Source organism: Columba livia, chromosome 1 (assembly GCF_036013475.1).
Source record: "Columba livia isolate bColLiv1 breed racing homer chromosome 1, bColLiv1.pat.W.v2, whole genome shotgun sequence".
In the NCBI taxonomy this organism is placed as follows: domain Eukaryota; kingdom Metazoa; phylum Chordata; class Aves; order Columbiformes; family Columbidae; genus Columba; species Columba livia.
The window spans coordinates 66459543-66483244 of record NC_088602.1 but is presented as its reverse complement, the minus strand read 5'-3'; the positions used below and the strand labels follow the sequence as shown (position 1 = coordinate 66483244).

Below are 23702 nucleotides of genomic sequence, written 5' to 3'. Positions count from 1 at the left end.
ATTAAAGTCATCACTGAAATTAAAAGGCGTGATCATTTGGCTGGATTTTTAAGAGACATAACAGAAAGCTATGCAACCGTTCCAGTGATTAGCTGCTCTCATAGCAAAGAAAACACTGTTTTTAAGTGTGTTAAAACTCTTGTACTTCTGGGAAGGGAAAAGAGCCATTATAACACAAATTGCTCCTTACCTAATGGTGCATCAGCTGGTTGTTAATCTCTTAATGATGTTGCTATTTCTTAGCTATGTAGTGTTGTTAAATTAACAGGGGACCGTGTCACCAAATCCAGCGCTGTCAGTCTGGGGACGAGCATTCCGAGTGACCGCTTTACGCTTCTCTCTTTGACAGGTTTGGGAAAAACCAAGAGAAAGACGAGCGCGCGAGATGCCTCGCCTACTCCCAGCACGGACGCCGAATACCCGTCCAACGGCAGCAGCGCCGACCGGATTTACGATCTGAACATTCCAGCCTACGTGAAATTCGCCTACGTTGCGGAGAGGGAAGATGAGCTGTCCCTGGTTAAAGGGTCCCGAGTGATTGTCATGGAGAAGTGCAGCGACGGCTGGTGGAGAGGGAGCTACAATGGACAGATTGGCTGGTTTCCTTCGAACTATGTGGTAGAGGAGGTTGAGGAGGCCACAGCAGATTCACCCAGCTTCCTCAGCTTGAGGAAAGGCGCTTCCATGAGTAACGGCCAGGGCACCAAAGTACTCCACGTTGTTCAGACACTGTATCCCTTCAGCTCCGTCACAGAAGAAGAGCTCAATTTTGAAAAAGGGGAAACGATGGAAGTCATTGAAAAGCCAGAAAACGACCCAGAGTGGTGGAAATGTAAAAATTCCCGAGGGCAAATCGGTCTTGTTCCTAAAAACTATGTAGTAATCGTTAGCGATGGTCCTACCATTAACACTTCCCATCCGCCTCAGATAAGCTACACGGGACCATCTTCGACAGGACGGTTTGCTGGAAGAGAGTGGTATTACGGGAATGTTACCCGGCACCAGGCAGAATGTGCCCTGAACGAGAGGGGAGTGGAAGGAGACTTCCTTGTTAGAGATAGTGAATCTTCGGTAAGTGGTATTTAGCCCTGCAGGCTTTGTAATACACCCCACGCTTGGGTTAGCAAGCGTGACAGTTAATAGCTTCTCTGTCTGTAGTAAAGGGCTTCTCACCCTTAAAGAAGCAAGCAACGCTTCAGCATTACCAACCAATGCACGGACTGCTTGTGAGAGTCAGTCTATTGCTGAAATGCAGTGACATTTGCACAGAAATGTAACAGCTGTGGACTGTGTTATCCAGGGTTTCTTAATTAGTGGACAAACAGCTAAGTGTTTCAGGCTTCCATTTGAATTTACATGTGTTGCTCCTATGCAATACTCCTCAAATTTACAGTGCTACAAGATAAGTATTTCTTCTGAATTGCAAATGTGGTCATTAATTTGATTTTAAAGCTGATTTCAAATAGTATCTTTGCATTGGTCAGTTTTGTTCTGCCTTTAATTGAGTAGTAAGATAGGTTCTCTAAACCATTGGTTAAAATCCCATTTTAATGTATTTCTGCTCTAGTTACATTATATAGGTTGCAGTAAGGTAAAGTTGTTATTGTATCCAGTTTTTAAGATTATGATACACAACAGAGAGTCACGTCAGCAGCTCATACACTTTGTAAGTTGAGCCTTGATGACATCAGAGGGATATGAGCAATGCTGATTAGGGATCGTTGTAATTCTGATAGTTCAGATTTAAAATTACACTGAAAGGCGTTTAATTTATTCTGAGGCTAGAGAATTCATAGTTAAAGCACTCAAAATTTAATTATCCCTTGACTGTGATTTTTTAAAATGTGACAGAATTTAATAATTCCCTAATACATCTTTCAAAAGCTACAAAAAATATCTGAATTTTTGATTAAGGCTTTCTGCATTTATTGTTTCAACTGAAGGGCCATTCCTTGAAGACATGTTGTTGATTAGTAGATATCTCCAACTAAGTATTTTTTTGCTTCCCAACAACAAAAATATATATATATTAGCTTGGTCTTCTAATTTGAGCATACAGTACTACTAAAATAAGTAGACCTTATACAGCTGTGGACATCTGTCTCTGTGCCATTTTTGAATCAGGTGTCACTGTGCCTCTGTTCTGGGCTGTCCTGCTTTACAATGTAGGTTGTGCATAAAAACTAAAGCAGTGTCGACTGTGTATAGTTTGAGCCATAATATGGTTTCTAAAAGATTACTTGACTCTAACTAATATCTTCTAAAGACAGTATTGATTTCATATATCACTTCTGGTTAGAACATGTGATATTCTTTATCATAATTGTCTATAAATTGAGAGAAAACTGTTCCCATATATTATTCCTTGTGTAAATGATTTCAGTAATTAGTGAGTAGTAGGTGTTGGTATGACTGCATGCTGGAAAACAGAGAATTTGCTTCAAGTGAGGGACAGAATTAAGCTTGAGCTCAAATGTGGAAGTAAAGATCTTTTTAGCTCCCAGTACTTACTTTGGGAGCATGTTTCACATTTTCATTTGCTGATTTCTGTTCTTCCTAAGTTGGAATTTCAGCTACTCAGAAGAGGTCCTAGAACATACTTAAAATATGAGGTAGTATTGAGGCAGATTCGTTAGGCAATCCGTACTAAATCTCTTTAGAATAAAACTTGCCTAAGGCAGCTCTTTAATAAACCAAAAGTCAGCTTTCCAGATGAGCAGAATCCAACTTCTGAATTAACATAGCCTCCATTTTTAATATAATGTTACTAAAACTTGGGATTGGCTGGCATGTTGGTTCTTGGCAAGGGAGATGAACAGAGTCTTGTAGTGACAGCAGAAAAACAGTTGAAAGACAAGGAAATTGTTAATACTGTTGGATTTAATAAATTCAAATCAAACTTTGCATTCTGAATTTTTGAAAGCATTAGTAGTTTATAATTATTATTGAAGTTAGGACACTTGCTATTCCCTGAAATTTTTGCATGATATGTAACAAAATATGTGACATATGTGACAAAATATTCGTCTGTAATAGTCCTGAATATTTGGTTCTGGATACAGTATTGTGTAGTTAAATTTCAGGCATCTTTCCATGATAAATTTGCTTTGCAGAAGATCTGATAGCTGTCAGACTACCCTTTCTTTGAAGCTGTGTCTTTGAGTTCCTATTTCTGCTCTTAGTTAACCGTAATCACGAAATGAAGTCAAATGCAAATAAACCAGAGCAGAAAAATAGAGATCAAATAAAAATAAACAAGAGGAGAACAGGAAGAAAAATAGACATTTGGAAAACATGACTGACTTACAAAGGCTGAGAGGAATCAAGTTTGTTTAGTGAACAGAAGACTGAGGTGGGGCACACAGTCTTCTAAAATGTAGGAAGCCACTAGAAGATTATGGTAATCTTGAAACTGCAGTAGTTCAGTTGTCTTGTCAAGGTAGCGCCCGGTGTGACGGGGCAGGCGGGTGGGTGCACGGGATGGGCTGTACCCTTGGTGTGTCCAAGCTCACTTTTAGGTCTGGTTGCTGCATTTTGGGTTATCCTGAGACAGTAGCTCTTAAGTTCCTTCTGTCTTTTGGGAAAGTGCCAGAATGGCGGTTTGAAAATCAATAGTTTGCTTAAAATACAAAAATGGGCAGACATTTCTCAGTACCCGCCATGTCACAGTGACCACCGTGCTGTGGCTCGTTTATTTGCTCCTAATTGTCTACCTCTTGAGTAAACAAATTTCCTTTAAAGTACACAGTAACCTTTTAATTTAATATGACATCATAACACTAAACACACTTATATTCAAAGCAGTTTCAAATTTGCTGCCCACATTGTTGCTGGGGGAATTGTTGCTTCTGGACCACAAAAAAAAATCATTTAGAATGTGATCTTCAAGTTGTTTCCAGTATCTAACACTTACTGGAATCCTAGAAAATTTGCTCAATTCATATTACACTAAGTTTTTTACGTATGCACAAAAAATAAAGAGTATGCTGAATTGGGGAACTTATGGTTTTTTTTCTTTTTCTCATCTTGATCTAGTCTTGCTGATCCTGTATGTGGGGAGGGGGGGTGAGCAATGAGAAAGGCTGTAGTTTGGCGTGTAAATGTCTCCTTTGTCCTGGTACTACTTGAGTGGTTTAGTTTTTATTAGATTTAAAGACATCTTCTACTACATCTCAAAGTTTTGTCTGCCCTAATCTTTGTATATCAAACCATTATATAATTTGTGTATGTCTGTGAATTCTAAAAGCACTGGGGATTGCTGGTTTGTTTTAATTTTTTGTCCTGAAGCGCAAGAAATTATATAATATACGAACTGGCATACTTGATAGCATTGAGAAAAAGATCACAAAAGATCTATTTCAAGCTTATTATGTAGGGAACAAAGAAAGATTTTTAGAAATAGCTCTTAAATTCTTGACAGTTGCCATATTTCACATGCGTGACTACAGAGGCTGTTCATGCTGTGGCTAAAAGTCCCCGGGAGCGTCTGTACAATGGGAATGAAAGATCTTGACCAGAGAGACCAGACTGAACAAAGCAAAGTTGTTGGTTACCAGGTTTGCTCATCGTTCCCTCAGACTAGCACTTCCCAGTACATCGTGTTACAAACCCCACCCATTAAAGCTGTGGGTGCTTGAAAGGCCCATAGGTGAAACTAGTAGTTATCCTGCTAATCCTGTGCCTGATTTTGTGACCTGTTTTAGGGTTTTCTGTAGCCTGGCATCACCATAGTTACAGAAAGTCATCTGTGTAAAAGTTTTGCTTATATTTCTTTGAGTTTGCTCTTGTTATTGAGCTATGAAAAGCTCTTCTTGGATAGCTGAAGGTTTGTATTATTCTGTATTCACTTGGTGAGACTGTCATGTTTCTCCATTTCAAATTTTAGTAGATGCAAGATTTTACAGTGTTTTCCTAGATTTAGCTTACCAGATGTTTGTCTTACAGCTAGAGTCCTTTAGCCAAAAGTATTCTCCTCAGTTACACTTAGATCTAAGGGATGCTGCTGTGGTGGAGAATATCCTGAGACAAGCTCTGTCAGGTAGCTGGAAGTCTGATTATCTTCATTAATTATGAAATACTATCATTGGAACCATATTTTTGAGCCATTTAAGCACATAGTTTATGTAACAGGCACAGTTACTTACTGATAATATTTTTGCCAACTCTGCCCTAGGTAATGTCACCTTAGTTTTGGAGATAGAAAGAGACTGAAGTGGAACATACCTAGTTAAAAATACTACTTTATTTGTTCTTTCTGTTGCAGGCTGCTCAGTTGATAGAAACTGGCATTTTTTTGTCTCATTTCAGTAGCAGTTGTGAAAAAATAATGCAGATTTAATCCGTGCAGTCTCTGTAGAGCTCTTTAGCAAGCAGATTTTTGTTCTTTTTGTGTAGTACCTAGCACAAGACAAACATGTCTTGGCTGACACCGTTGCCCTGGGTTGGGTAGGTGATCGTCATGCTTTGAAGATCCAAGATTCCACTGAGGAGAGAAGCAAATGTGGAAATGAGAGGGGGTTTTGTTCAGATTCACCCTGGGAAACAAGCGTGCTTGGTAGTGCAGTGGCTAACGGGAAGCAGCAGTGGGTTGTGGCCGGTGATGAGGGAGGACAACCCCAGCACAGCTCTGGCTTCTGAGCAGTTCCTCCACTGCAGACACCCTCAGACTTCAAAGGGAGCTTCTGGCAGGGCTGGCGGTCCCCTTGCATTCCACTGCAAGCGGGTGCAAATCTGGTGATTAGACAAACACCACTGCTTCCTAGCCCTACGATGTCTTTGCATGAAGCAAGTAAGATATTTTTCTCAAACCAGTTCTGCTTGTTAGCAGGAATGAGTTATGCAATTTTTGGGCCATTCCAGGAGCCAATTATTCACTAGTAAGCAGTGGCTACCTTCTGCCAATAGAGTAACAACTATCAAATTATAGTAACTGACCATGAATGGGGTTGCAGGGTGTTGTGTTAAGTTGATACCGAATACTGTAGATGCATTAAGATGATAGTGACAGTTGTAGGGGAGGCTGGGTTTGTGTTGGTCCACTGAGATCGCATTTAGCTTCTGTGGTCTTTGTCCAGCAGTAGTGATAGCAGAAGGAGGCAGCACAGGTTGAGAGCTTGGAAGCTTTCTGAGGTGCTAATTCCATAGTGTTCAGAGTCTCTCAGATTTATTTTCCTGGGGGTTTTAATCCTGCAAGTGTTGGATAGAAGCAATGAAATGTGGCAACTGTTCAAAAACTGAAGCGTTTGTCATGTTCATGTGCTGTGATTGATGAGTACAGCAGAGAGGAGAAGAAAGTTTATATTTAAAAACAGTCTTAAGGAAATATTCTAGTGGTTTATTTTACATGGAAGAATAGATATCTTATTAGAGCTGCATTTGAAATCAGTGGAGCTGTTTCATGTTTCTGACCTGTGTAACGTTGATTTTGGAACATAGTGAACATTACATAGAGAGGAAGGGTATTTGTTTATATCTAAATGAGATGGAAAGGGTAGAAAAGGGAATTTTTAACCCTCCCATATGGTTCTTTCCAGCCTGACTTTAGACCTTTGTGCTACAACTTGGGTGTTTTTGGATGGGTGACTTGAGTAGGAGGAGGAGTGAGGGAAAACCTGCGTATGGAAATGGAAGGAGTTGGGTGGCTCTGGGGCAGGCACACAGATGGGAGCTCCAAGAGTCTAGAATAGTCTGAAGAATGAGAGTATCTTCCATGGAGGAAGGGTATTGCCAGGTGGAACTGGGTTGAAAGTGAGGGTTGAGGAAGTTACAGAATCAATAAAAGACTTTCGGAGGGAGTTATTTTTCCCAACATTGCAATTTATGGTAAAATTATCTCATTTCATTCTCAAATTGAGTTTGTAAAGAGGGAACCTTCTTTCCCAGTTTCACTTTTTTCCCTTAGATTGCATTATACCTTGTTTTCACGATAAAGTTTTCCATCATCTTTTTGAAAAGACAGTGAAATTCCTGACCAAAGATCTAAAATTAAAGGAACATCTTCCTGCCTGTTGTCTTCCACATGCTGTAGGCATCACCTAATATATGGGGATCTTAGTCATAAACAGGAGTTAAAATAATCTGAAACATTTCAAAGAAATACTACACCTGGACTGAAGAGCTGCAGATGCATTACAGCTAATCTTCAATTTTCTTATTTAGGAATGGATTTAACTTCAAGTTTAGGTCTTCCCAATTATAACCATATAGAAATATTCACAGGTTCCCTGCCACAAAACTATGCTCTATAATTCTGTTGAAGAATCATCAGCTCCTCTATAGATTTCAGGGATTAAGGCATACTACTGATATCGTTATTTGGTGTACATGAGGCTTTTATTCCTTGAAAAATTAGTGTGCAAACATCCAAATGTAGCAATTAATTTAAGAGGGAGAAGGGAGAGAAATTGGCCAACAGTTGAAACAAAATAGCTTAAACAGTAAATAAAATAAACAGAGTTGGAGCAAATCCAAGGCGGACAGCAGGGAACCAATTCAAGCTGCATCGAACCAGCATATTTTGAAGTCATAATGTTAAAAGCAGTAATTTATCTAGAGGGCTTTTTTTAAAGTAGTCTTTTTAACCATTCTGCATGTTTGAGTGGGAGAGAACCAAAATAAAAACAAATGCAAGTCCAGTTCATTTTGCTGTTTGTTCTTATGTCCTGTAGAAGTTATTACGCTGAGGCCAGTAAAGGGTTTCAGGATTTTTGCAACAGCTGTTCAACCTCTTCCATCTCTTTGCACCGGATGATGATTCTCAAAAGAGTTAGATCAGCATTTCCACTTTTTTTTTTTTTAATTAAATCAGATCACAAAAAGAATAAACTTTGTAACATATATTCTGGAGAATATAAGCGATAATAATGTCTTCTATTTATGCATTAATAGCAGCTCTAGGGCTGGGAAGAGTGGACAATAGTTCAGGAGAATGTTCGTTCATTAAAGTTATAATTAAAATGGCAGGAAGAGTATTTAATGTATTGTGTAGAGCCCCTCACAAAGATCTAAGTCTGGCCAGTGCCCGGGACATAGGACAGGAGATCAGAGATCTAAGACCTATTCCAGCACCTCTCTATGTGTCATTAGTGCATCCTTTCTGGTCTAAAGATAATGATTCTTAGCAGATATAATTTTGAGATGCTGAAAAAAAAACCCTGTGCTTTGTCAGAAAACATTGAGAATTTTTTTGAGCGAAAAGTGATTATTTCACATATTTTTAAACCTTTGTCGTAACATCTTTTCCTGTTCAAACAACAACAACAAGAAAGTGTTTGGTTCAGATTATGAACTTCCCATTTGTAAGTTCTATTTTAAAGGATGGCCCTTTGGTTGCTGGTTTTTGTTTGGTGTAGGCATCACCCCTGGGAGCAGCAGAACTTAGTGAGCACGACTTGATCATGTTTTTTGAACCCTAAGCAGCTAGTCTGTAAGTGCTCCCCTCAGTGCTCTCCTTGCATTGGCCCTATGGACCTGCCTGGTGACCTGTGTTTAGAGCAGAGCCATCAGCATGCTGCCCGCAGCCCGTGCCTTAAGTTTCTCCTCCATGAGCCCATTGTCCCAGAGCTTCTGCAGAGCTTTGTTACCATTTAATGGCTGCTGCTTAGGGCCACAGGAATGTCCACCACAACAGGTCTTTGGCCTGTGTGGTTATGGTTGCCAGCGGGTTTGTCCATGCTGTACTTGACATCTTAAGCACTGCATGGTGTTGATACAACCAGATTAACCCCATAGGGCAGGTGTTGAACACAGGTCAATCCTTGGTGTGAACTCTGCGCTAGCTTGTTCGTGGTGCTCCTGAGGGTGGGATTTAATATCAGAACTAGTTGGCTTAAAATAGCAGTTTTCAAACTTGGAGCTAGAGATAGATGACAGGGCACGAAATGTATCTTGGGTGGAGCGCTGCAACCCCCAAAGATATGCTGTTAGACATTTCTTTCCCTTCCTCCCCTCCTCCTCCCCAGTGTTCTCCTCTTGGCAGTCACGGGGCGGGGGTGTTGCGTGTATTTGAGACGTGTTCTTAGGCACATGGTTTAGTGGTGGACTTGACAGTGCTAGGTTAATGGTTGGACTCCATCATCTTAAAGGTCTTTTCCAACAAGAAATTATTCTATTATTCTATTTTGAGCCAGAGGATTTGGAACAACTCAATGCCTGAAGGTGCCATCCTGCTGGAGCCTGCACTGACCCAGCCCAGGGCCTGGTGGCACCAGGTTAGAGGTGGAAGAATTCATTCTCCTATGGATGTTATGTAAAATAACTTTTAAAGAAGCAGTGCTTGTGCATCTGGAATGTAGTGGCTTGAGATGGAAGAGGGTTCATCCAGAGGTGTGGGGAGCTAGCTGCTGCCTGGAGCAGCGCGGGAGGGGAAGAGCTGCTGCCCAAAGTTGAGGTGCAAGCCTGGGGAGTTGGGCCAGAGCCAGATTAACAGGTGCAGCAGGAGCTTTTTTTACTCTGGGCAGGGCAGATGGAGTAGGGAGGGCAGGCAGAGCAGGCGTCGGTACTACAACAGGTGAAGGGGAGATTAAAGATGAGATTTTGGGGATAGACAATGTGAGGGATTTGTGGGGCAGAGACCCACATAATTTCAGGGAAAAAAGAGCGTGTTTGCAAAAATGCTGTCCTTCAGCTTACTTGGGTTGCGCACTCAAGCGTGTACCTGACCCCCAAAAGCAGCACAGAGGACTCCGGAAGCTGTGGTTTCACAAACTGAATCTGGTGACAGCAGTAACGTCTGTGGGCTCCCGCTCCCCCCTGCTCCGGCCTTTGCTGCGCTGCAGCTGCGCTCGGGGCTGTTCGTAAGGTGATGCCTTGAACCAGAGAGTCCCTTATGGTTTTTTTTAGCACGGATGAGTTCAGGTTTGCAGCGCTGGCCTGCCTGAAGCAGCAGCGTGGTGTGGGGGAGGACGAAGGGACTGCAGGAGAAAAATCGGCACGTGCCTTCAGTGGTTTCTGCGTGAAGCCATGCCTTCGGTGGGCAGAGACCCTGCAGCAGGACCTCCAGAGTCTCATCAAGCGTTACTTATCTCCATTAACAGACTTTGGTGTGTGCTTTCTATTGTTTATTATTTCATTTTCCTGCTGGCTGGGAACACCGCCTCCAGCCACCTCTCATGGGGAAAGCCCGTACTCCCGTCCCTGCAGACAGCGGCAGGGGTGATGGCTGGAGATGGATGTGTTCAGCTAGAAAAGAGGGTCTCTGTGGCCTTTCTGCCCTCCTATGGCAGCACGTTTTGCAGAAAGCAGAGTGGTTTCATCCTGGCTTTTTGGCTCTCTTCATTAAAGCAGGCAGTTGCCAAGATGAAGAGATTTATCACGTGAAATTGTTCTGTGCTGAATAACTTAATTAGTGCTTAAATCTTGCCTTTTGCAGGCAGTTGTTTGATGGTGAGATTTTACTGTGTTTTTATTCTATACCTTTTTTTTTTTTTACAAAAAAGACATACTCAATAGTAGAAATTATTCCCCATACATGTGGTAATGAAGATAAAAGGTGAATGTGTTTTTTTGTCTTTTGCAACGCAAAGCAAGAACAGCCCTCTAGTGGTCATGGCTCTAAAAAAAAAAGTGATACAGGAAATTTTCTGCATTTCACCCAAGCAGTATCGCCATAATTGCTTTCTCCAGGGCTCTTTAGCAAGGAAACTTTACATGATGAAAGTTTTTCCCTTCTCCTTGACATTCTCATGCTTCTAGATGGAGTAACTAAGATAATATTTGCAATTTAGTCATGTAATTGGCAACTTCAGACTGTGCATCTGGGGAGCTTTCACTTAACTGACTTAACTGTGCACGTTAATAACGATGGCAATTATTTATTGAATAATAGACTATTGGGTTTCTTAAGTAGCTAAAGCACTGAGCTGTGGAACAAAGGCTAGCATAAATTACTGTCAACTATATGACGCAGTTTGTTCCTGAAACCACAAAATTACACCTTCATTTTGTTCACTTTTATGTAATTCTTTTTCTTTTCTAATTCTTCTCAACAGCCCAGCGACTTCTCAGTATCTCTAAAGGCGTCGGGGAAGAACAAACATTTCAAGGTGCAGCTCGTGGACAATGTCTATTGTATTGGGCAGCGTCGCTTTAATACTATGGATGAGTTGGTGGAACACTACAAAAAGGCTCCCATCTTCACCAGTGAACACGGGGAAAAGCTATATCTTGTGAAAGCACTTCAGTGACGTTGAAGATGGACTTGGCCGCCTGGGCCTCCAATAACTTACAAGCCTTAGGTCCTAAATTCACTTTTATAGAGCAGAGCAATATCTGAAGCAGACTTAAGGAATAGGCTCTTTCTAAAGTGTTTGCTCTGTCGGTTGCTGTTTGTCCTTTTTTTTGTTTGTTTGTTTGCCTCTTTTTCGTGTTCCAGTTCTGTTAATCTCCGACCACCTCCCTTCAGGTTGAGAGTTTCCCTTGGGTGGCCGTGGCGAGCACTCACCTTCCCGGCTGAGTTAACTCCCCTCTCCTGTGTACGTTTACATAGTCAGCTCCGATCAAGGAGGGGCGTTTTCAATTCAAAGCAGTGTTAATCTGCTCAGATTGCTCACGCAGGCAGAACTCTCCCTTCAGAGACATCGGGCACAGTTTGAATGCACTGAAGCTGCAGCTACTTAAGTGAGAGAGAACAGACGTAACAGTCGTGGCTGTGAGTTCTGTAGCTATATCGCTTACCGAGTAGTATATTACAAAACCTCCTAGTTCCTAGAAGCACTCTTTACACTGTACTCTGCTATTACATTGCCTCTCTGACTCTTTGTAAAGAGTACACTAATTAAAAGCATTTTGTAATAGTACTTCTTAAACTACTATGGTAAGATTGTAGAAAACTATCTAGTGTATTTTGGTCTGTAATTGCAACAAAGAGAAATTTTATTTGAAAGTTGATTACTAGAGAAAGAATCATTGAATTGTAAAAGCTGAATGTTTTGGTAATCTACAACCAAATGTGCCATCCACATAATGCTTTTTCCTCTTGACCTTCTGCTTGTTTGAATTAAACGATTATGTATTTAATTCTCAAAGTAATATGTATCTGTAGCTGATTGTTGACACTAATACAAAAGATTAATAAAAACTGATCTTGGGATGGGGCGGGGCGGGCTACCAACACTATATATATATTTGTTTTACAGAAAGAAATCTTCGGGTTTTACAGAGGATGGTGTGGTTGGTAGGAAGAGACACACAGAATGTTTATGAAGAAAATGCATTTTTCTCTTTTCTTTACATTTAAACTCCTTTATAGTTTAAATATACAGTCTTTAGGTGGCACATTCCTGAAATTGAAGAAGGGATCTTGAGATCTCAAAATCTTGCATACTCAGTTTTTTTGGATATTGTAATAAAAAAGGTATTATGTGATGATGGAGTACTGGATTTATCCTTGGGTGGTAGTCCTGGTGTTGCTTTAGCAAGGTGAAATAGAGTGGATAACAGTATGATAGAGTTGATCTTGGAATTTATGTGACCTAAAAAGAAAACTTCTATGACTGCAGAGGACAGCTGGATATGAGGCAGCGTCTAATGAGCTCCATGTCACTTGTTTCTGTGATAAGTCTGTTGACAGCTTTAATGAAAACTGCAAGATGGAGCTGTTTCCATGTAGCTCTTTCCTATTAAAACATGTTCCTTACCTATTCTGTATTTCACACCATGGTAGTACAACTCTCTCTGAGCAGAACTCCAGTGTAGGCAAAGCAGACACCGTCGCTGAGTTGCTTTGGTGTAAATCTTACCACTGCCAGGAGACTGCACAGGTACATCTGCCACTGAGTTGCAGTCTTGCTCAGACCCGAAAGGCAAGTACAATTTTTGAAGTTCTACACACAGATTATTTTCCCACCACTGCTGAAATCTTATTTCTGTAAGGTTATCTGAATTTACAACTGTATTTGAATCAACAACTGTATTTTTCTGTATGTGCATTACTAAGAATTGGGTGGTGACACACTTCTGCTTAGCCCAGTTTAATGAAGGGAAGCAGTGATTCAGAACAATCCAGAATAGTCATGTATTACCCTGAAGAGCACCTACCCATGACTGCTAAGAATATAGAAGCTTTCCTCAGGAAGTTGGTGAGAAATATGATCTACCTACAGAAGGACTCCACAGTGCACTGCTTAAATTTCATAAGTGAATTCCGCAGAGAATGGAGTTTTTTGCCTTCTAATATCTAGTTCTTTCTTTAGGTGAATCTAAGCATGTACCGTGAGTATGGCAACAATGTTCAGAAAGTCAACTATATGTTGTATGAGCATTTTCAGATTGGAGTGAATTGCTTTTCAGTCTCATTGGCTCTTTGTAGTATTTGGAAAAATGATATATGGGAATGGTTTTCCTTTTCAGTAAACTGATTACTGCAATTACTCTTTCATGCACCTTGCTCATTTTTCTGGAATGTTCCCCGTGTTTCTTGTCCAAGAGCCATCATATGCCTCTTGCTATCCTGTTTTTGACTTTTTTCTTAGTCCCTTTTAACAAGCACTGTTAGTTCCTTGCTAGTCTCAATCACTTAAAACTAAATGAAATAGACATCTAAGTTAAGTTTTAACTATATGCTTTGTGATTTAATGGATTTATCTGTTTGTTTGTTAGTTTGTTTGTTTTGTTATTTCATCCTCTGTAAACAGCATCTGTGTACTGAGGTGTGACTTGTTGAAGTATTTTGTTTTGGAAGCAGTTAGTTAATTTATTAGCCAGCAATGTGAGTAAGTAGCTTGAGGTTGTTTTGTTTGGGTTTTTTTAAACAAGCCTCATCTTGTTTTTGCCCACACTGTATGTAATCAACGTGCTTTCCATCTGACAGGCTCATTAATAATTCTTTAGTTCTTCCCAGTCTTTACTAATTAAGATAAGTTTCTGCAAGTTTTGCTGCCTTTTTGACCTTATTTGCTGGATTGGGCCTAAGTATTAAGAGTGCTAACTGCTTAATAAAGGGGCAATAGACAGAGAGTTTAATTTTATTTTCCTGTTTTATATGTACCTTTCTGTCTTTTAACAAAACCTCACCCTTATTTTTTTGAACTACTTAAAGCCTCTTTGTTAAAGGTCGGCGTGGTCTGGGCTTCCTTTTAAGATGAGAGGAGTTTTGGTGATCTGAATTTCTTCACCTGCAGTTTTCATTAAATGCTCAAATTCTTTCTGATGGTGTAGAAGTGGTGATTTTTCTTTATAGTATTCAGTCTGGCTTTTCTCATCGTATCTGGTTTGTATAGGTGCATAAGTTGTGCTGTAAAGTATTATTTCTGTACAGCTGTTAATGTTTTCTTGCCTTGTTGGTATATACGTAGAATGTGAGCGAGTCATCTGAACCCACAGCAGTTGCTGTGCTTCCCATGCAGGGGCAGGAATTTGAGATCCATGTTTCTCACTTTTAGCTCCAGGAGTGTGTTGACGAGCTCCCTCTTCCAGTTGTTTTGACTCTTTGTGTTATCACTGAAGAGCCCTCCCATGAGCAGGCACAAGAAGACAGTCAAAATCTTGTCACTTCTAAACTTACCATAGCCCTTCTGCTCCATAGCACTCCTCTCCTGAGGATGTTATACTTTAAGGATGCTGTGGTTGCTGTTCTTCATAAACATCTACAGCGTAGGCCTTGATCTCAGCTTTTGTGCTGTTCAGTCATAAAATTGCATGAGCATGAGACATTTTCCAAGGGGTGGGGAGCCCAGTGTCACACCAGCCACTTGAGACTGGTGTATAAACTTGTGCCAACTGAGAGCTGCTGCTCTTTGCACAAGCACCTACGCTGCCACGCTGCTGTTACTGATGGTGGTATTTGGCTAAAACCATTGGGAAGCTTCAAGGTTTATGCTAATTTGTAGATAAATGCACGCAAGCTTCTACTCAGGTCCCAAGCCAGGCAGCTGCTAGCCAGATCCAGGTTAGAAGAAACATGGACCTGTGGCACAGTGCTGAGTCTCTGCCTGAGGGTCTTGCAGACAAATACAGCAGAAACACGTAATGCAGCTGTGTGGTGTTCAGCTGGCTCGGAGCTTCTATCAGCAAAACACTGCACAGCTGGGTACCAAGTAGCTACAGCTGACCTGATGTAGGATTGAGGGTAGCCATGCATTAGATGGGGTCAAATTGTTGAGGGATTAGGCTACGACTGAACCGAGAACATGCCAAGTAAACTCACTTTGTCCTACTGTGTTGTAAAAGCCCCTTTGCTTTTGGGTTGCAGAGAGTCAAGGCACTAGATGCGCGGTTCGGTAATGAGCATGAATATGGACTATGTGAATGGACTGTAAAGTCTCACTCTTGAATGATGCTGTTTATTGTTCAGATATTTTTGTCTCATGAATTTATATGAAATCGTTAAAAGTTTACAGCTGTTCTTCCAAGCCTTTATTGGAGCTTTTTTGTATTGTAAAGCTCGCTGCCTGGTTTAATGGTTTCAGTATGGGGAAACAGAAATCTTCCACATTTAGAACGATAACTTTTGTTATAACAAAGTTGAAACACTTAAAATACCACTATAAAGTTTTACTTATAAAAATGAGCCAGATCTTGCCTAAATTATAAATGAAAAACTAGAAAAGGAATCGCACATCTTTTGGATTAGGTCTATCAATTTACTTGGGAAAAGCCACTAAATTCCTGTAAGTGCTTTCATTCCTTCTTGGTCTTAAACTAGTTGAATTCAATAATTTAGAGGTAAACAAAACTTGTGCAATCTCCAGAATCTGAATCTGATGAGTTCTGTTTTCTTACTCCAGTGGGATGGGATGACTCATTTTTAAATGCAAACTTGTTAATGTATTTATACTGATAAGCTGTGAAAGGTGTGTTGCTAAAGTAACTCTCAGCTCTTCAAATACACCAGGAACTGGGAATTTTTCTATTAATTTCTCTTTGGTATTTTTTAAAATTCATTGCCTTTTCTTAACAAGTGGCAAAGTGTGAAACAGCGAAGAGTGCAGGATGCACAGTTCTGGATAGTGGTGTCGATCACCTGGACCATGTGAACGAAAGGTTTCAGAGTAAAAGGAGGATGCAGGTAAACGCTGCTGTTCCATTCGCTAGTTGCTCCAAGGTGGAAGATGTTTTTAGGTAACATGAATCAGTTGTGTCATACTATTCTAAAAAAGTATCCCCGAGTTCCAACTCAAGTGTGCACCAACTTCAGTATATGGTAACAATGGCTAATAACTGCATATCTTTGTGTTGATGTAATGCAAAAGCAATAGCTTGTCTCTTTCTCTGTTTTGGGTGGGTATTCATATCAATAGCTGTTAGATAATAGTTACTGTTCGTTGGATTGAAAATTGTTGGGTTTGGACCCAAGTTGACATAATATGAAAAATAACCTCTCTATATTTAAAACTATAATATTTTCTGCTCCTTTGCATGCCTCTGGAATGCTATGCTACTTCTCTATTTTAAATGCAACTTCTTCTTGCATGTTATTGATGTTTCTTGTTATGAAATATATTTTGTCTTCCCTGTTGTTTGAAATATCTACCCCAAGCTCTTACGGAAGCTGACTGAAGAGAAGTGGCATGTAACCATTCACAGATGAGACAAGTTTTTCCTTGCATCTTCTTTCCCATGTGGTAATATTAAATGTCTTAGGAGATTTAAAAAAAAAAAAACAAAACTTATTAAATGGATACCTTGTCTTCAGCAGTGGGAGCCCACAGATATGAGGTAAAAAGTTACAGGTAAGAACTTTATCTACTTCTTTATCTACTTAAGTGAATTTAGTTTGGAATTCAGCTTGACATCATATGGCGCCAGTGCATGAAGTACTACAAAGGTTAGTAAATTAATGCTGAGTACAGCTTAATGAAAGAATGGATAGATAAAATTGTTAATGTCCTACTCGAGAAAAAGAGTGGTAATCTTCAAAAGGGAGGAACCATGGTTTTGGAGACTTTTTTGGTGGTGGTGGGGTTTTGGTTTGATTTTTTGAGGGAAGACTTCAAAAGAGGCGTCTTGCTCCAGTTTTCAAGCCAAATTTTGCTTCTGAGCTTCTTCCCAATAAGCATTTTTTTGGGGTGTGAGCCAGGCCACAGAGAATACATTAGTGGGAATAATTCCTCCAGCTGTAATTGAAACTGTGGTGGTGAATAATGGGTTACTTTTTTTTTCCTTTTTAATTTTGATCTCCATTAGATTGGATACATACATCTATATGGTAATTAATTAGTGGGTTCCGTGGGTTACTGACTTAGCTTTTCAGCTGGGTTCAACTCTGTCAAGTTAAAATAAGCTTGATGATTTTTTTTCTTTCATTCCTTTTTACGTCACAGAGCCAGTAGTGCATTCAGTGCAATTATAATTTGTAAAGCAAAGAAGCCCGTCAGTTGTGGGCGGCTGGTATGTTTGGAATACCAAGTCCATAGATGATGATGATGATAATACAACAAAAAAGAATCGCAGGTAGGGGCACCAGCAGACAGGCATAGAGAACAGACTTGCTTCAGGATCCCAGAAGCATGTGATGGTTTCTCTTTGGAGAATTAGGATGTCTATTTTAATTTGAATATGCATAGCTAACTTGTAAAAGTGGGACTTAACCCTTTTTTTTTGGTGTACAGTCTGTTTGTTTAGAAGTAAATTCCAGGCATTAGCATTGTGGGAAGGAAAGTGGATGTTGAGACCTGAAGTGAAAGGCACTGGTGTTTGTGGCTGCTGTCCTACTGAAAATCCTTTACAGGTGCATATCCCAGTGAAAAGTGGGATACTCCATGTTACTTGTTTTTTTGCACCAGTGTTGGCCCGACTTTGTGCTGGCATAACCTGTCTCCTCTGCAGACGAGGTGATTCTGGTTATGGTAGAAGAGAATTCCAGAATGCAGTCAGGGCTCTTGTGCAACTACTTGTGCTAAGTGCAGAGTTCCAGGTGAAGAGCAAGTTGTTGAATGAGCATTCACCAGTCATTAATGGGTGCCATGGAGAATCTTTTAATCCAGTTATTTTTGTCCTTCACCCTTATTAATTCTGTGGTGGCTGCTGACATTATCAATGCTTGATGTTCTGTGTTAATCAGGCACAGAGTAGTTTCTTGTGCTGACAGGTAACTTTGATCAGATGTGCCACTTCTCCGGCTTGTCTCTGTGAACTCGTTCTGCTCTGAATCAGGATGGTTTAAGAGAAATTATGTCATTTCTTTTTAGCTGGTGTTTCTGATGCAGTGTATAGCATATCTACCTTGTCAGCCTTCTGGTGCTCTTTGGCGTAACCTCTTCTGCAAAAATAAGAAGCCTGAGTGTGTTTCAGAAGTTAGCAATGTCAGCTCGGTCCTTCACCATGTGGTGAGTGTTAGATTACCAGTCATGAGCCCCTTGATGGCAGTATCTCGTGTTTTTTAACCAGTGGTCCTTGAGATTTGTCTCCCTCAACATCAGATTTGTCTCTTTTTTTTTTTTTTCTTTCTTTCCTTTTTTTTTTTTCTTCTCCACATTTTCCTCAAAAATGCACATACATCTGTGTTTGGCAGTCCTGTTACTTCCCAGAAGGTCTCTTTGGCCATTAGAAACTTTGTGGACCATTCGGAAAAACAGCGTTTCCATGCAGTTTTTTTTACTTTTATGAGGACTCAGATGAATGAATTTATCTCACGTGTTTTATGGTGTGGTTGCATGTGATCTGGCATTGCTTCCACTGGAGCTGGTGGAGTTCCCAGCAATCCCACTTGTCCTGTGCTTTTCTGTGCTGCCTTCCTGCCCTGTTTGCATGTGGTCTCCTACTCCACCTTTTCTCCTTGCCTCCTCTGTTCTATCTCTCGTGCCCTAAAGCTCCTCCAGTTTTGCAGCTCCTTCTTCCTTTTTTCAATTGTCTCTGCTCTCAGTTTTCAACCTTCAGTATATAGAGCCTACCTAATAGACAGGTAAAAATAAATGCTGTACTCTATGCTTCTCCCTGACACATCCAGGTTGCAGAGGAGCAGGTCCCAGGTGAAGCTGTGTTTGTGCTGTGGGTACAGCAAGGAACAGGCCATCAGGCAATGGTATTGCTTGAGCAAACTTGTTCTTCTCATTTACAGAGCTAGGTCATTGGATGATGTAATCCCAGCCTAAAGCAGCAGCTTGACTTTAGGGTTCCAGTGCATGGGGTCTCACTGTTGAAGGCTTGGTGCTCAAACAGGCTACACAGCTGCAGCTCTAAAATGGGGAGGGGAAATGATGTGGTCAGTATCTCCATATATTTACCCCAAATGTCACACATCATGCTCATCAAAACAGGACATTATGCTGATAATTTAGGACTGGGGAAGTGCAACTATACATGGTTTTGTTGCAAAGAAAGCAGTTTAGTGCCCATTCCTCCTTTCCTGATTGCTAGAGTTACTTTCCCCTGACCTACGAGATGGTATTTGCTGGTACTGAAGAGAGAAAATACTAAGGATTCCTTCAAGAGTGTTGCAATTCAGCTGGAGCAGTTTTTATGAGATCGGATTTGCTTGAAGTGCATTGATGCGTAGTTAGGCTGACAGAGCAGAGATATTATGCTGGCATATAACTAACTTTGACAGTGTAGCTGTAAATGACTGGGACTATTATAATTATGGGTCTGCTATAAATCTTCATTCAAAAACCTGATACTGTAAACAAAGCCCTCTAATTAAAAAAGAAAAAAATACCCTTCAACCCACGTACAAAAGGAAGGAACAGCTCAAATAGAGGAGAGCAGCCAAAATAATTGCTGTGTACTGTACAGTGATGATGGAGAGCAGACAAAGAGCATACACGGAGGAGCCATGGAAATGAAGCATTATAAAAGGACTGGTGACAGATAACACTATTAGGAGTGCAGTAGCCCACGCAAATGCGATGATACTTGTGTTGGAACAAGTGAGCGGAAGGAAAGTTCACGATGATTGCACAAGGCGTTTGCTAAGGGACTGAGGTCCGCAGGCCCATGCCAGAGGAACTTCAGTTTTGTTCTGAAGCAGTTCTTGCTTTTTCTGTCAGGATGCAGAGACCGGTTATAAATAGCAGTGGGATAGAAAAAGCTGTCAACCTCTGCTTCTGTAGCAGGAAATGAAGATATCTAAGAAATCCCCTTTGTCTCATATAAATGTGTGTGTGCACATGTTTACTTTCCCTTCATTTAAAAGATTTCTTTAAATATGAATTATTCCAGAACTAACTCACTTGTCCTTTCAGAATCGGTGCACACCTTTCTGTAGCGGGATGATGGCTGGGGAAAGATTTGATTACATATGAACATGTGTGCAGACTTGCCTTGGGCTGCACATGGGTGACTAATCCTTGATGAGCTCAGTGCTCTCTGAAGGGAGAGAGCATTTGAACAATTGCAGTTGTGTCCATGATTGCATTCTAAGTCCTCTGCTTTTCCACCTTCCCCACCACACTGGTTGCTTGAGGACACATATCCCTTTGGCTTCTGCAATCTGTTTTGCAGCCCTGATACTTTCTCAAATCTATTCCAACTTTAAGTCTGATATTTGGAAGAAAAAAAAGAGCTTAAGCCTGCTTCTCCACACACCAGCCTTTCCCATTGAATGTGAAAAATGGCTGCGCTCGTGTAGTTGTACACATGCCAGCCAAGGAACCTGCCATAACAAGAAAAACATGTTGCCTGGCATCAGCATCAAGAAAATAAAGTATTGCTCCATCACCAGTGGAACAGCGGAGTGAGGCTCTGTGTGGAGCAGTGTTGTTCCACATCCACATGGATGTGAGTAGGATTGGGAGCTGATGATGTGTAAAACTTGATGAGGAGAGGTAAAATATGGTGCGTGTCAGCTCTGGATTGGTTCTCTTCAACATAGAGGTTCTAATGGCTCTGCTGGCCTTCCTATAACCATGCAATTTTAATAGTAGATTTACCCATACACATATGTTAGGGTGATGTGAGACCTGAAAAGCACTGTGATGCTTCTGTTTCTGAAGCAGGAGAACATAATCTTGGCAGAAGCAGTGAATCTTTTCCTTCCCTCCATAAGTTGGCTTTCTTTTCTTACATTCTTTTTAGTACTTTGTTCACTTCTGGACTAAAATACGCCATTCTTGTTACTGATATTGACTCACCCAGTCTTTTTGCTGGTTCCGAATCAGTTTTTGTGGGGCCTTCTGACTTCTGAATGGGACCCATCTCCTCCCAGGCAGGATGGGTAGAAGTGAGATCTGAACTTCTAGCATGCTGCTCTGGGCTGATCCTTTCCCAGCCCTCGGTCTGCTGTGCTTCCCAGTGATGAAAACCACATCCATCATTTAGGGACCTGGAAAGAAAGCAGAAATGTTTCCCCAAAATCTTGGATCAGTTTCAGCAGAAATTAGGTAAAATGGTATTTTGAAATTAAGCTATGATAAACTGATCTAGACAACTAAAATTTGCGTGCTCATCTAAAATGACAGATGGGTACTGCAAAAATGGGGAAGAGTCAATGCTTCTTTCTCTGAATGTCATTCACCCTTCCTGTAAGCATCTTGGCTTTTCTGGCCCATAGGGAAGTTTAGCATTTCTCTCTCCTTCCCCTCTTTATTTCTTGCCCCAGAACTCAGAAAACTGGCCATTCTTGGTACTGCCTTCTGGTAAATGCTTACAATTTACACTCCCCATGTGTGTTGAATATACAGACTTGTTAACATACTTCAGCAAGATTCTTGTGTAATTATGCAAGCACAGACACAAAATCACTGACCCTTAGTGATGCTGCCTACGCTGGTAAGCACACATGTACCTCTGCATAATAATTTTTTAACATTTTCCTTTTAGGTGTTGGAACATGGTAGTGCTTACTTAGTTTTTTATGTGTTTCTGTAGGCTTCTAGCCGATCCTTTATGTACATGGCTGCTTTCCACAATCTGATACAGCGTACAGATTCATATCCTTTATCCGGCAACTTGTTTGTTACTGTGATAATACTTCAGTTTTTAATGGATAGTGGCCACAAACTGGGACTCAGAAGGAGAAAATCATTTGCAAAGAGCTTCACAACATTATGCAATAACTACAAAGAGCATCAACATTTACTTTGCATGTTTTCTGTGGGCTTATACCCAGGCAGGCTGAAATTTAATGGAAAGATCAAAGTGACTAGAGTTGGATTTGGATCAAACTCGAACACAATTCATTTCTTACTGGGTTTTGTTTGATATTGGAAAGTATTAAGCCACTTACCCTTCTGATTTTAAGAAGCCTAATTTTTGCGGATAGAGGGGATTAGAACTGTTAACTTCTCTTCCAGAGCAGCTGACTGAATTACACATCTGTTTTCTAAGCTTTCATAGGCGAAGTGTATTTACTTTACCAGTCTTGCAAAAAGGATATAAAGTGGAGATGGTACCAAATCTGCAAATAAAATGTCATATGAAAGAGGATTTCATGCTTGCTTTGGTATCAACTATTGCCCCATTCTTTAATGAACCTGACTTCCAAGGTTTTCTGCTATAGACTCGCTATGGCTTTTCCCAGATTTTCTGGTTATTAAAATACAGCCCTCTGACTCCAGAGCTCCCTTTCCTAATGTTGTTTTATCCTAGCTAGTGAAAGTGGTTTAAGTGATAGATGTATTTTAATAGAAAAAAACCTTCTTACTATTAATAATTTAAAGAATATTAGACTTCTTCGGGACTTAGAAACCTCAGGATGCTATTGTGTTCTTGGATTATTTGCTTTATTTCACCTTTTGAATGAAGTTCCAGCTCTCCAAGGAATGCCAGGGTATCACTGTGCCTGTGCTCCTGGACCTTATGTTCACATCTCTTAGGGGTGTTGCACAGTTTGTTCATCTATAATAAGCCAGCATTAAAAAATAAACTCAGGGTATGGAAAGATATATTCCATCAGTCTTCTGGAGTTGCAAACCAGAGAGTCCTCTAGCATACACCCAGTTTTGGGACTTGTTTTCAAGATAGTCACTTGTTTGATCATTGTAGTGAAACTTGATCAGTATGTGAATGAGCTAAAAGGGTAGATTAGCAATGGTTGTTTTCAATTTGTTCATCTCATGGGGTTTGTTATTTATATTTGTGAAGGTATAGTAATACAACATAAAGCTCAGCTGAGGTTTGGCAGTTCGTTCTTCTTGGATTATCTTTATTTCACCTTTGCAGTCCTTGCTACTTAGTGATGCTCCTTTCTTCTCCACTGGCTGGAGCTGGCTGGATTCACAAACTTAATATTGCAGTAATTACTCCGGTATTCATTATGTTTAGTATCAGAGCTTGGCTACTTAAAGAAAAAAGCAACGAGTTTCCAGGCAGGGATCAGGTTCTGACAAATGCTTGCAGAAGGATTTAGTGAGGTTGCACCTGTTTATCTGCTGCAAGCTGGTCTTCTTTTTTCTTTCTTTTGCTGCCATTTTCCCACGTCTTCAGTGATTCACAGCCTCCTACGCTGCGGTCCGCTGGGACTGCCAGAGATGACTTTGTTATTAGACGATGTTTCTTGGATGACCCAAGTTTTCCTTGTAATCCGATTCCATCTAGGGGATGGTGTCAGCCCTCTGGGACTTTTTGGGAATGGCTTGAATTGCATGCATTTAAAGGAACTTTGTTTGTTCAAAGTGACCTAAAAGCTCGAAGTCTCAAAAGCAATCCCCAGTTTTCAGTTCTGGGCCATAAAACGTGAGTTACTGAAGTGCCTGAAGCTCTTATGGGTGAGTCCCCCTGTTCCGTGCCCAGCTCTCCTCATGGGTCACCATTCCATGTGTGCACGGACCGCCTGTCAAATGAGCTCAAAATGAGCTCCAGTGCCGATGTTGTGCTGATGTGTTCACTGT

The 23702-nt window shown here is 40.7% G+C and overlaps 1 protein-coding gene across 2 annotated transcripts in view; it reads left to right on the top strand.

Moving 5' to 3' along the window:
• NCK2 (NCK adaptor protein 2) overlaps positions 1-12363 on the top strand; it is an 87330-nt gene extending 74967 nt beyond the window's left edge. For both annotated transcript variants that reach the window (XM_065060156.1, XM_065060163.1), the window contains 2 exons: positions 350-1071; positions 10989-12363. In XM_065060156.1, the coding sequence (XP_064916228.1) occupies positions 350-1071; positions 10989-11183 (917 nt within the window). In that variant the 3' untranslated portion in view covers positions 11184-12363. The remainder of the gene's footprint in view (positions 1-349; positions 1072-10988) is intronic.
• Positions 12364-23702: the final 11339 nt, after the last annotated feature.